Source organism: Artemia franciscana, chromosome 10, assembly GCF_032884065.1.
Source record: "Artemia franciscana chromosome 10, ASM3288406v1, whole genome shotgun sequence".
Lineage (NCBI taxonomy): Eukaryota > Metazoa > Arthropoda > Branchiopoda > Anostraca > Artemiidae > Artemia > Artemia franciscana.
The window spans coordinates 29,622,772-29,637,252 of record NC_088872.1 but is presented as its reverse complement, the minus strand read 5'-3'; the positions used below and the strand labels follow the sequence as shown (position 1 = coordinate 29,637,252).

General features: G+C 34.4%; 1 protein-coding gene across 1 annotated transcript in view; it reads right to left on the bottom strand.

Moving 5' to 3' along the window:
- The window catches only part of LOC136032040 (low-density lipoprotein receptor-related protein 6-like), a 113,146-nt gene extending 99,095 nt beyond the window's left edge, over nt 1-14,051 (bottom strand). The window contains exons 1-3 of the mRNA XM_065712130.1: nt 13,897-14,051; nt 5,575-5,687; nt 1,266-1,385 (exon numbers count right to left, since the gene is read on the bottom strand). Of these exons, the coding sequence (XP_065568202.1) occupies nt 1,266-1,385; nt 5,575-5,687; nt 13,897-13,930 (267 nt within the window). The 5' untranslated portion in view covers nt 13,931-14,051. The remainder of the gene's footprint in view (nt 1-1,265; nt 1,386-5,574; nt 5,688-13,896) is intronic.
- Nucleotides 14,052-14,481: the final 430 nt, after the last annotated feature.

The window sequence follows — 14,481 nt, the reverse complement described above, 5'->3', positions numbered from 1 at the left end:
TAAAGCGTACTATCTTCGACTTGTTCACATTAATCTCAAGATTTAGCTCCGCGCACTCTTTTGTGAAAACACTGAAAAAGTTTGAACTGAATTGTGGCGTCACAACTCCGTTTTGTACTAAATATTTCAGGATAAATGACAGGTCGTACACGAACTTTTAGCGGTCGTCATAGTCAGCAATGAGGTTTTCATTAAAGCGATAATGAAGCTCTGAGCTTTATGATACGATATATTTATTTATCTAAGAACAACAATCTACTTACAAAAATCAATACGACTCATCCAAAACCAAACGGTTGACATGGGGCGAATCAGATAAAAACAAAGCAGTGACTGCAAATTCAACTTATTTTGCAATCGAAAATTTCCTCTTGTGTGATACAAGTATTTCAAAGTCTATTTTTGATTCTGATGTTTCAAAATTTTACTGATGTTTCGAAAAAGTGTTGGAAACCAAAATGGTTCTTAGAGTGGGCTTATATGAATACAAAAATAATGTTGGTTTTAACTGATTTGGCCATTAAGTTGATAAAAGTGAAATTACCCTCAAATGCCAAAACATACAAGTCCCATGCTTCCCACAGGCTATGTGTTTACCAACTCTGCTTCAAAAGGTTTAGAGAGGCAGTAGCCCTCCGTTACTGGTTATTTTTGTCTGTTTACAGTTTGACTTGAGTTTTTATTTTAATTCCTGTTCCTTTTACGGTTTATATATTCATCCATAGTAGTATCTGTTAGTCTACGTTTGATAAGGTTATTCATTTAAATCTTTGTTCGGCCTTGGCTTTATTGATTTATTTAAACTATCTTATGTTCGTTTTAAATTTGAATTGACATGTGATCTCATTTCTGCATGATTTTGGTTTTTAAGAGGCTCTTCAATTTTCTTAAAATACATCTTTCTTAATTTCCTGTTTTTAATTAATTATTTACAATTATAGTTCAAATTAACATCCGAATACAGAGAATGATGCTGCTTAAATTTCTTCTTTTTAGTACGATGGAAAACAATAGCTTTCAGTTTTATATCCATGAAAACAGGCACCATCTGAATTTGATGTTTACTTCAAATTTGTTTTACATTATTTTTATAGTAGAATGGAGCATTAGAATAAATTCTGGCCTGTTTAGCCATTTAGAAATTTGCCGTTTAGAATATACTGTTTGGCATTTGTGTTCTAGAGATCATAAAAATTACATCTTTTCCAATGGATAAAAATAAAAAGTACTAACATAAATAAAAAAAGAATCTAAGACAATATTACCTTGGCTGAAGATCCACCATGACTAATACTTGCACATTTAATCATTTCTAAGGAAATCTCAGTCCAACAAATTAAATTCTTATCATAATGGTAGTCGAGAGCAGCAGCATCATCCAAATCCTTAAATGAATCAGATATTAAAATATACAGAAGGCGGCTACTATGTAACTGTTGTTTCAGCCAGCTAGATGGACACTACCTACGGTTTAAATAGGAGGAAAAAACTCATAAAACTAGAGATCCTTTTCTATTAGCCTCTCTATTAGTGTTTACAATTAATAACAAAGGCAATAGGAGACAGACAAGAGTTGAAACTCACATCAGTTTTCAAGAGAAATAATTATTGCCACCTAGCACCTCTAGGTAAGTTTTATTGTCGTAGATGTTTCTTTTCTTTTTAAATACAAACTTAAAACGAACAGGAATTATCCCATACATGATGGGTTACCACCTCCTCAATCATCTACTCTTTACGCTAAAATCTTAAAGTTCTTTAAAAATACTTCTCATTCAAATTCAACGGCTTCTTTCTTTAAGCAGTCTTTCTCAAAGAAATGTGACAAAAATACAAACTTTATCGTAAAGACCGATGGATGGACGAGGGGGAGTCCCCTTCCTCATATACGGAATAATTTCTTTTCGTTTTAAGTGTTAATATTGCTCCATACTTTCGGCTAAAAAAAAAAAACTTCATTTCTGAATTTAATTTCTGACTGTTTTTGGAATCAGGCCAGGAAATTCTCCCCCCCCCTTTAAAATTACCTATAGAAAATATCCCCGCCCCCACTTAAAATCCTCCCAAAAAGGTTTCGCGTATTTCCCAATAGCAAATACTATATGTGAACAATGGGAAAGTAGTGTAGCTTATAGACCTTTCCCCAGAGACTATGGGGGGTCACGTCATCCCCAAAGGCATAGCTATTGGACCTCCTAACTATGCTGAATAAAATGGTTATCTCAAAATTTTGATCGTATGTCTTTGGGGATAAAGAGGGCGCGGGAGGGGGCTATTTACCCTCCTCTCTTTTTGGTCACTTAAAAAGGGTACTGAAACTTTTGATTTCCGTTCGAATGAGCCCACAATCACGCCCAAGAAAAACAAAAACAAGCAAGCAAATAAACACACATCCATGATCTCTCTTCTGACGAAACATACAAAATTCCACGTTTTTGTAGATATGAGCTTGAAACCTCTACAATATGGTTCTCTTATATGCTGGATCTAATGGTGTGATTTTCATTAAGATTGCTTGATCTTTTGGGAGGTTTCCCCTCTTTTTCAAAATCAGGCAAATTTTCTCAGGCTTCTAGCTTTTAGAAAGTCAATTCTTTCGAGGTATCTGTTGTTATCAGAATTTCTTTTTTTCTAGTTCCATTTAATATTGACCCGAGTCGTTCCTTACTTACAATTCCTTGTCATAAACTGTTTGACAAAATTGCAGATTTTTTCAACAGATTTTTTAAAGAGAGGGGAAGAAAAACCTATATTTAAGCAACATGATTTATAGCAAAAACTCATGTTGGCTTCTATAGTTTCTTGCCCTAAATAAGACTAAGATTTTGTTGAGGTTTATTCTGCACAGTTCTAAATTCAAATAATGAACAAAATTAATTCTAAAAAACAATGTTTTTCCGATGAAAGTAGAGAGTGAAGTTAAAACAAAAATTAGTACTTCACTATTTATGCAATATATATATGAAAACTGCGTGGACTTTTTGAAAATTTTGTAGAATTCTGAAAAAACAAGCAAAACCAAGCTTGCTTAATTTTTAGAAGGAGATTAAAATAGTATAACGAAATTCGTTGATTTTATGGCTGGTATGATACTATTGAAAGCTTTATAAATTTGTGTTTTATTTTCTGGAAGCTACTTAGGGATTTTTCTGCTCTTAATCCAGTTGTGTTTCGTCGATTTTGTGTTTTCAAAAAGCGCCAATTTTTTAGATTTCTACAAATACAGGGGAATATCACCAGCCTGGTTATTTGAAACAGTTTTTCTGATATATATTGCATAAACTAAGAAGCAGTAATTTTTGGTCTTTCAATTTTCAACTTTACTCTTTAATTCCATCAGAAAAACTTTGTGTTTAAAAATTAATTTACCATTAAGATTAATCAAAAATAACACTTCTTGAAAATGATAGTTCAAAATAATTTCTGAATGAGCTTCAGACAGCAATTCTTCCTCACTTGACAGTATTTTAGAAAAGCGTGTTTTTAACTTTTTGGTTACCGTTTCGATTAATCCTAAGGACGCAACCATGATAGTGTATGTGGCATGAATGGGCACAAGTACATGTTTTTTAAAAACATGTTAAATTGTCAGGAGCTCAACTTTTCTCAGTTTACAATCCCTTTGATCATCACTCCGTAGATTAGTATTGTAGAGCAGATTGTAAAACTTCGACTGAAAATGAAATGAAAAACTATCCATGCTTTTTGCGCACATAGGCTAAATGGTAAATCAAGCAGCAATATACAACATATATTACTTGTTTACTCCAGTAAAACTACAATGCAAAGGGAATAAAATGAACAACAACCTGAGAAAGTACAAAAACCAAAATAAAATAACAATCAAGTTAAAATGAACAAAAATTATCACAAACAAGAGTAGGGCTAATGGCCCCTGTGTTCTTACTGAAAACAAAATATATTTTAAACTTTTTCCTTTTATAATGTTGATAAATTGGAGCTGCTGAGACTTCCAGAATTATTAATATTAAAGGGTTAATCAATTTTCATTAGTTATATTCAGTATTCTCATTATTTCGTATAGTGATTTTCTTTCTTAGTAAATAAGTAATTGGATTAACAACACTTCTTGACTACTAAGGTCACTGCAGGGTCAACACAGGGACCTTAGTAGTCAATAAGCACTGTTAATCCAATTTTGTCAGCGTTGTGACAAATAAAAACACACTGCTCAAAATAAAAACTAGAGCAAATGATGTTCTGGCCTTCAGAAGGCTTAGGGGACATTAGCCATACTCCTGTTTGTGGTAATTTTGGTTAATTTTACGCGTGACTTGATTATTCATTATAGTTTCTGTTTCTTTTATGTCTCGTTTATTCATTGATAGTGATTTCTGTTCGTTTTGAAGTTACATTATTACTTTACTTTATGTTTGCCTGTCTTTGGTTTAATGCAGCTTTTTAATTTTTCGTGAAAAACTTCTTGTTTGGAAAGTTTTTGGAATCAATTAGAAGAAAATTTGTATATAAGAAAACGTTGCATATTTTGTTTCTTCTTCTTCTGAATATCTAGTTATATAGACCGCGCTCCTACAGGCCGCGCCACTGTTATGGGGGGGGGGGGGGGTTCTTATAAAGTCAAGTTACGGGGGGGTTTCTTATAAAGTTATTTACGGGGGGTTTCTTATAAAGTTAAGTTGGATTGTGGCATGGGAGCTTTATAGTTAAGGGATATAGATTAGGAGGGTTCTATTGACAAGTCTCTATAACCATGGAGATGAAATCATTATCATGATGTTTAGGTCTACCGAGATGAGCAGATTCCCTTGGGAACGATCCAGTAGACAATAGGAACTGTACCTGGTACCTTGACTCAAAGACAAACACAATTATTGACAATAATTTTATTTTCTTACTTCATATACAACGTCAGGTAAAATGACTTCAATGAGAGATATCAGTATATGTGCATCAAAGACTGAGTACAGAATAAAGATTGCATTAGGACTGAATTGCACTCCTAACTTTTGGTTCACCTTATATATCCAGAATCAACCCGGATTTCTAAATTAAGCACTGGGTAGACTGACCTCAGAAATGTTGCAATACAACTCTTCTTTTGATTATACAACATATGGCCTAACCTCCTTGCAAAAGATTTATTACAACGAGGGTTTTCACCTCTAGTTTGTTGACCAGACCAGAAATAGAAATCTGGTTTCTAATTGGCTTTAATCAAAAGTTTGAATCCAATTTTGGTAGTCTAAAAAGTATCATTTTTTGCTTGCTGTAAGATTTGTAAAAAGTATCATTTTTTGCTTGCTATAAAACTTGTGTCAAAAAGCACAAATCCTATGAGATGATGAATTTACACTTTAAAATCTTTAGATGTATAAGAGATTCTTTTTTTAAAACCTTCTAAAGTGAACGAATGAGAGATTTGGTTTTGAGTTCTGAAAGGGGGAGGGGGGCTGCTGGTCCATATGTTACAGTTTAGCTATTTAACTTGACAGACGAAATTAAACAAAAAATTCATGTTTTGGTTCCAAGTCTTATGAGGAGAAAGAGCCCAAAATTTAATAGGATAGTTAAAAGGTATGTGCAATAGCTTACCTTAACAAGTACAGATGAATTATGCTTTGGTTTATTCACATCAATAAGGCGAATGTCTTTTCGATTTGCAAATATGAGTGATGGATTGGTCAAAGTAAACTTAACCAGAGAGCCTAAAAATAAAAATAAAGTAACAACTATAACATCAATAGCATGGGTGCCCACAGCCAAAATCCTAGTAGAGTGGTAAAGATAGTTTTACTCAGAGAAAGCACCAGAAACTTTTTTACATAATTTTTTCAATTTAAATTTGAATTACCCTTCATAAATGTGGAATTAAAACACTGATGGAGTATTCAATGAAAAAAAAGAAACAACTAAAAATCAACCATAAAAAAATCAATTTCAAGAAATACACTCAATAGAGAACAGTTTCAAAGAAAGACAATGGGCAAAAAGATACCAAAATGACACAATGATGAGCAAATGCAGGAAGAAAAAAAAAAAAATCAAAATCCTTTAAAAGTTGTCACTAATCATGAAGTGGGATCCAGTTCAGATGCCAAGATATGACAATATACCCTGCACTGTTCACTTAGATGGAAATTTAACAGACAATCAGAACAGCTATTGTAGGCTAAAAATTCAGTCTTACTCTCATTGAATAAAAAACCAATGCACTTATGTGCATTATCAATTTAATTCAATTTCTGACACTATTCTACAAATATTCAGGAAGTCATCTAACAGAGTTTGCAAGAGAGCCACCAATACCCATAAATATACAGTTAGTTCAAGACCCAATGGATTCTAACTCCACATGTTTTCTATTTTCAATAATTTCCTATACTCCATGCTCCCTATATATAGTTTTCCCAATACTTCATGCTCCCTGCAACTCAAGCTCAAATTTTAAATAGTAACATCCTTTCTGCACTAATGTGAATCTTGGACACTGCCTCACCTCAGCTCACTCAGGGGTTTGACAGCATACCTTCACCTATAAATTTACAAAAAGTTTAATACAGCATTGCAGCACCATGGTGCCAATGAATAAAGTCTGCATCCCTGAAAATGTGTGGTGGAGGGTCCCTATTACCATAAAGAGACACAACTGACAGAAAACAATGCTTTAATGGTATCCTGAAAAGAATGTTGGTCTGTTCCGATTGATCCTGGAAAAAAATCTTTGATTTACACCAGCCAAGAGGTTAACACTGAGAGGTACCATTTTCACCCTGTGCACTAGTCAGTATGGGAAGACCTAGGTCTAAGTAAATAAGTTTTCAGTAAAGCATACATTTTATGATAGCATTATAATTTTTCTTTTAGCATAAAAGCCTACTCTTTTCTTGTATCATCTTCTTGCACAATTTTCTCCTGTGTTTTTCAACAAGCCAGAGAGACACTATGTCCACTCTAAAGCTCATAGATCTATTCCTGTTGTCAGCTCCAGGCTCTAGCAACCAATAGTGCAAGAAGTAATGTGTAGCAGATACTTTTGTTATTTTTGATGATGAGAACAAAACACAATTTAGAAAAAAAGCAAATTGCCATTCTTCCAAGTTACTTTGATGAAAGAAGAGTATAAAGAAAGACCAGTTGGATTCTACCATGTGAAAGGCCTTAATGCTGAGAGTTTATAAGATTTTACATGTGAAATGGTGATAAAAAATAGCCTCAATCAGAACTACTACATTGCAAAATACTATTATAGAGCAAGCATTATGAATATATGGTATTCCAGTGTTCAAGTTGAACTGCAGGCAAAAGCACCACAAGCAATCTACATTCATTACAAACTAAAAAAAAATGGTTGGAAATACGGAGTTTTTTGCTCAAAATGTGCATTATTGCCAACAAAGGAAACTTACAATTTGGAAAAAAAATAGAGTACAAACATTTTTACAGAGACTTCAAAAATGGCTAGTAAATAATTGTGGGATTCAAAGAGAGCCAGACAACTGATTTTGTAATTATTTGATTTGTAATTTGTAAGAAGGCTGTGGTATGAGAAGTAGCTTCTATTGGCTTAGGTCTGGCCATAGTAGATAGAAATATTACTGTAATCAAGGAAAGATGATATATTTTAATAGATAGACAACATCAAATCAAAATGTGCCTTCATTTGCTGGCAGGCCCACTACAAAATTGATCAGGTGATGCTTTGTGATTTCTGTGTGAAGTCACAAAAGGTTTTATTGACACCCTTCAATACTTTTTTTTTAGTTTCTCCTACATCGGTCAATTTTTGTACCATAATAGATGTTTCCTGCAGCATAAATAACAGTGGTAAAAGTGTCCCAGTACTTTATATGCACTTATTAATCAGAAGTTTGGCCTTTTAAAAGCAGAAATAGACGATTTTTTCTTCTGTAGGAGTTATTTGGCAAGATATTGTGACATCCAAGCCTTCATAGGGTGTTAGTTCTTGATTGAAAACATAGTGATGCACGTGTTGGACAATTGCTTAATCAAGGGGAAAAGGAGGTGTGTGGTAGCTTTGGTAGATAACACTAATGTAAAGAAGTCTGTTCTCTTTGTACTAGAGATGGAGTAGTTAATGTTTTTTTTTTAGAATAACTATGAAGTTTTAATGGAGGAAAAGCTGTATGTAGAGTTTTAGCATGTATTAACTGAAGCTTTACCATACATGATGATCTTGAGACTTCTTGGCATATCTTCAAAACTGTATTACTTAGTGCTGAATTGAGACATACTAGCATCAGGATGATTAGACAGCCTAAAACACTGCCATATCTAACTGCTTTTATTTGTAATCTCATCCAAAGAAAATCCAAAGCATGGAAAAAGTATTGCAAAGATAGCAACTCCTGTAACTTTGAAAGATACCAGGTAGCCAGAAATCGTGTTACAAATAATATTAAAAAATTAAAATTAAATTACAAAAATAAACTAGCTCAACAAATCAAGGTTAATCCCAAACTCTTTTGGAGGCATGGATCAACTAAAAAGCAGGCAGACACTCAGTTCCAGATTTGTGGGAAAATGAACAAGTGATATCCACACCTGAAGGTAAAGTAGAAGTCTTGAACAAGAATTTTCCTCATTTTTTTCTTGACGGTCAGGATGTCCCACCCTCTGCACTCTCTTCTTACCCTATCACTACTGCTATGTCAGATATTAAAGTAACCAAATGCATGGTGAATAAGAAACTTGCTTCAATTAATGTATGTAAATCTAGTGGTCTTGACAATATTCATCCTTTGCTTCTCAAACATACTAAAGATATCCTAGCTGCCCCATTAGCTGTAATCTTCCAAAAATCAATCAAAGCTGCACAACTTCTGGTGGTACATAACTTCTGTTTTCAAAAAGGGAAAAAGAAATTCTGCTGCAAATTACAGGCCAATCAGTGGCCTATTACCTCTTCTGCAGTCAAAGTGATTGAAAGAATAGTTTATGATGCTATTGTTAAACATCTTGAAAATAATAGCATCCTTCGCCATTCTCAATATGGTTTCCAAACTGGTAGATCTGTTAACTGCAGTCTTACAATCTTGTTACAGATCTAATAGAAAGGGAATTACTATGGATGTTGCCCTCTTTTACCTAACCCAAGCCTTTGATAGGGTCTGCCAAAGGAGACTGATTCTCAAGTTACATTCTGCAGAAAGAAACAACCAAATTGTTGGCTTGATTAAGGCATCTTATGCTGAAAGGACTCAATAGGTCTGAATATTCACATCTCACAGAATGCTGATTGATTCCAATTCATCACTAGTCAAGAGTGTTGTGCTGCAAAGTACTATCCTTGGCCCTACCCTTTTCAATATTTTTATTAATGATGCTCCTAGTACAGTACACAATTATTTAACTTTACATGCAGATAATTCCAAACTTATTGGTGGTATCAGAAACCAACTTGATGCAGATGGTTTTTCAATACAATATAAATGAGTTTAATAATTGGGCAAATCCCTGGTTATTGAGCTTCAACACATCTAAATGTTCTGTCCTTCATTTTGGAGAAAATAACTTACATTTGGGTACACTCTCAATGGCCTACCACTTGAGGCTGTTCACAAGGATAGAGATCTGGGTGTCTTGGTTGATGAGAAACTTAAATTTGATTCTCAAGCTGCTATTGCTGCTTCATCAGCTGACGAGACCCTAGGAACAATACAGAGAACTATCAGCAGCTGCTCTAAAAGAGTCATGACAACCCTACTTGAAGTTGGCATGATACTTGCATCCCCTTTTTACAAAAAAAAACAAAAAACAAATTCATCCTAGAAGGAGTCCAAAGGCAAGCAACAAAATTGATTAGTAAATTCCAAACAGTCCCCTATAGTGAATGTCTTTGGTGACTCAAACTACCACGCCTAACATATAGGTGCAAATGCAGGTATGTTGTAACTGCCTTCAAACTTATTTTGACAAACAATGTCCCTGATTTATTTTTGTTTGCTGCCACCTCTTCTACTAGATGTCACTCAAAGAAACTGTCTAAGATGTCATGCAGACTCCACCAGAGAAATCAGTTCTTTCAAAACAGAGTCACCAGCCTTTGGAATAGACTGTCAGAATACACTGTTTCTGCAACTGGTCTTGACACTTTCAAATCAAAAGTGGATGCTAAATGGAGTGATGTTGAGTGGAAATATGATTGGGAAGCCCATGAGTCTTCAACTCATCTTTAATTCTTCATGAATCCTACAAGGAAGTAATCCTTAGATTGATCTAAGCTCCAATTTAAGGTAATTTAAGGAAGGTTGTTTGGAGCTTCCTTGCCAGCTATATATGTTGTGGGGTAAAAACTGGGTAATTATTGAGTATATACAATTTTATAATGCCTGAACTGAAGGAAAGGTGACTTCCCAGCAGCTTGAAAATATTCACAATGACACTAGCTGTGCTTTTCTTTATGCAAAAACTCTTGAGAAAGAAAAAGGTTAAGAGGAGTTGACTTATGAAGAATAAGTTGAGTAATTTTTCTGATTCTGGTCATAGAAGATTTATGTTAATGGTGCTCATGATGCAGATATCCTTTTTTTGGAAAATTTCTGGTTTTTCAGCAAAAAATATCTAGTCAGAAAAAGAATGAATTAAAATGAATTGAGGAGAATTTACAAAACAAACATGCTGACTAACTGAGGAATACAAGTACTGAATTCAATAACAATTTAATAAGGAGAGCACAGATGGTCAACTGATGTGTTGAAAGCAGCTTCTAATTCAGGAAGTTGCTTTAAGGTGAATAGTAGTTTTGATACAAAACAAAATACCACCAGAGCATTTGGTTACATCCTTAGAAGATGAATTGCTTCACAGCCATCCAGGAAGTACAATGTGGTTTAACCAGCTGCAGAGAGCCAGGTTTCTGTGAGCCCAATGAAAGAGTAACATATCATCACTCAGCAGAGCCAGAAGATTTCCCCAGTTGCTCCTGTATATCCAGGCTGAAGACACCAAATAAAGAAGGAAAGAAATTTTTGGTTATTTTTTTCTGTACTGTAATATAAGCAAAATAACACCAGCAAGGAGCAAAAGAAAGGTCAGATTCTGAGAACAATTTAAAACAAGGCTTGTCCAACATATTCTGTTTTCTTAGTGAGGTGCTCTGATCATCACCTTCCAAGGGCATATTAAGATAAGTTTTTGTACAATGATCATATAATGTGTGATTAACAAATAAAATTTACAAAAAAAGAACAAAAATAAGAACCTCTCATAATAAATATTATTACTGCTGATATTTTGCAAAACAATGAATGGTTCCTTTAGATTCATCAGCACTACTTAGTAAGAAAATAAAGTTGCAATTTTAAATGTGGGGAAAATTTAAAGGGGTGGGGGGGGGATTTCTGTAGAAGAAAATTTCTGAAGGGATAAGAGAGTATTTTCCATGGATAATTTGTCTGCAGAGTATTTTCCATGGAAAATTTGTCTGCAGAGTTTTTTCATGGCACATCACCCTTTTTTGTTATTTTCATTTTAAATATGGAAAAACAACCCAATGCCCAATCCAAGAACAACCATTTTTTGGTCAAGTACAACTCCCAGAAAGCATGCATGTTCTGCAACTACAATTCCTGTCTGTTCAGTGTCACCTGTGGTTTGAAAGCAGCCAGGTTATGCATTTTGTGGAAGAACACACTAACTGAAGTATGGGTTGAGAAAACCAAATTGCTACTAGTTGCCCAAATTGATAGCATATCAACAGCTTTTTGGGAGGCTGACTGTAAGCATAAAGGGTCTCTCCCGACAACTGTAACAGCAATACTCCAAGGACATTTTCTAGGCTTATATCATGATAATAAACTGAGAAGATTAGTGCATTTAGAACAGAACCTTGATGGAGTCCAATGTTGTAAGCTTTTCTCTTAAACTCTGAGTAGAAGCCCCCTAAGGAAGCCTAAAATTCCCTGCCCATCAAGAATTGGTGGATCCTATTTAGCAGTAGGTCTGGTAAACCCAGTACAGATAGCTTTCTGATTAGTTGCCCCATATTAACCTTAATGTTGAGTCTATATCTAAAAATATTACATGGACTGCTTTTCTTTTTTTGAAGCTTTGTTTTATTAGATGCTCTAGTCTAATTAGGGAAACTGTGGTGCTCCTTCTAGGGAGACAGCCAAGCTGTTCAATTTGGATGTGGTCTGTTAATTAGGGATGAGCTGTTGCCAAGCTGTTCAATTTGGATGTGGTCTGATAATGGGGGGGGGAGGAGGGGTGAATTTCATTTTCCAACACAAATGAATGTTATATCTGGGTTGAGTATGAAATTCTGATTCGTGAGGTATGTCTATCACTTAGCTCTTATTAGTGAGTTAATTGAAAAATTTGCCAAAAACTGTGAACAATGTGGAGGTAAAAGTTAACTTGTAGCTCAAAATAGAATTTTGTGTTAAATTCTAGACAAGCTACTTTTTATTATAATGGAAAAGGATTAGTTTAGAAAAATGAAACTTACAGTAATGAATTCAGGATCAAAAACATGCTCTGGGAGGATATTGCCAAGCTTCTATGTTAAACCTCCTCTGATATCTAAGTCTTAGAAATTTGGCTATTTGACAGGTCTATGATTAATTAATTACAGATCTTTAACAAATTTCTTCCAGTTATGGCAGATGCCAATTACCATTAATAGCATAAGAAACAAGATTTTACTAAAGTCTCTTCACATTGAAATTTTTGGTAAAATTCTAGTTAATTGACTTCTTGCTATCTCGGAAAGGGTTTGAGTTAGGAAAATGAAACTTTCAGGAATGAGTCTACAGGCTAAAGTATGTCCCAGGAAGGTATTTTAAAGTACCCACCTCTACTCCTTCTCCCTCTACAGGGCCCTGAAATTTGTCTACATGACAGGTCTGACCTATTGACATTTTGACAATACAATATTTTACCTTAATTTTCAGTTACTAGTTGCTTTTTCTCTGTCTTTAGTTCAGGAAATTCAATTCCTGTTATTTGTGTAGAACTTTGGGCCATATCAATGGTTTTTTTTTTTCAAAATTTAGGAAATATATTTGAATATCTTTAAAACCTTATAAAATTGAATTGAGCAAAGTTATGAAGCTGAAAACAATTTTGTTGTACTTTAATTGAGCAGAAGATCTATTTTGCAAGGTTTCACTTTTATAACACACATATTTTTAAAGATCAGGGCCCTCTAGAGGGAGAAGGAGTGGAGGTAGTTGCTTCAAAATACCTTCCCAGGACATACTTTAGTCTGTAAATTCAGCCCTGAAAGTTTGATTTTCCTAACTTAAACCCTTTCTGAGATACTAGCAAGAAGTCAATTAACTAGAATTTTACCAAATTTTTCTGTTCACTTTGAAATACAAGTATCCAACTATTCTATTTGTTCCAAATATAAAGCATTGTGGAAAGTTTTTTTAAATCAGCCTAATTTCTGTTCATTTTTATTTACTCTCTAGTCTACAATTTTACCAGGAAAACAATGTTTAGGTGCCTAAAATTTGACAAAGAGGAATAAAAACTAAGAAGCAGTGGATTAGGCATAGCCTAGTCCTTTCTAAAGCAGTCATGGCTGAGTGGATTGGTGCACTGGATTCAGGATCTTTTGACCAAGGATTCAAATCCTAGCATACCCAATTATTTAGTTTGGGATGGGGGTCAGTGGTGTGGCTCTGTAAGTTCAGTCAGAGGTGACCCAGCCCTAAATGGGTACCTGAAGAAATCTGGGCAAGGTTAACAGGAAGGTTGTGCAAAAGCACAGTATGGGTAGCCCCCTCCCCATGGCACTTCCTAGATGAAGGGCCAAGAAACAGAGATCAGCACCGCCGGTAGGGACTATATAGTCTAATTATGTGTTCTTTAGGCTACCTTCTTTTACCCTAGTCCTTTTAAGCTAGACTAAATCAAAAATCAATGTCTGCCAATTTGCTAACTTACAAACAATTAGAATAATGAGGCCAGATTGGCACATGTTGCGTCCACTTTAACCCATCGTCAGGTAGCCAACGTCAATAGAAAGATCAGCATTGCAGTTTTCTAAAAATACTCAAGTATTAACCTCATTGTTTTGTTTATTTCTGTTACGTTTTCGTAGTAATTCTTATAAAAACGCGCCATCTAAAATGAATAAGGCAGTATTTCTACTTGACGTTTCCCAGCAAAGTTCCTGGGCAAAGGCCTAGGCTAGGGCAGCATATGGTCTAAGGCTGTCACTGCCTTTGATGCAATATGAACTATTGACCGTAGTAGCATAAGTTACGAGATTTATTAGAGTTTCCTCACATTGAAATTTTTCTGTTCACTTTAAAATACAAATACTATTCTCACTGCTCCAAAAATAACGTTTAGCATTAAGCAAAGATTTTGAATTTTTATTTAAGAAAATAAGAAAAAAATCAACAAATGATCGTGTATTGTCAATTTAATTGAGATATACTGATATTTATATTTTAAAGGTTTTGAAAAATTTCCATGTGTGAAAGTAAGAAAAGCGAAAACATTTCAAACGTATTTTGTTATCAG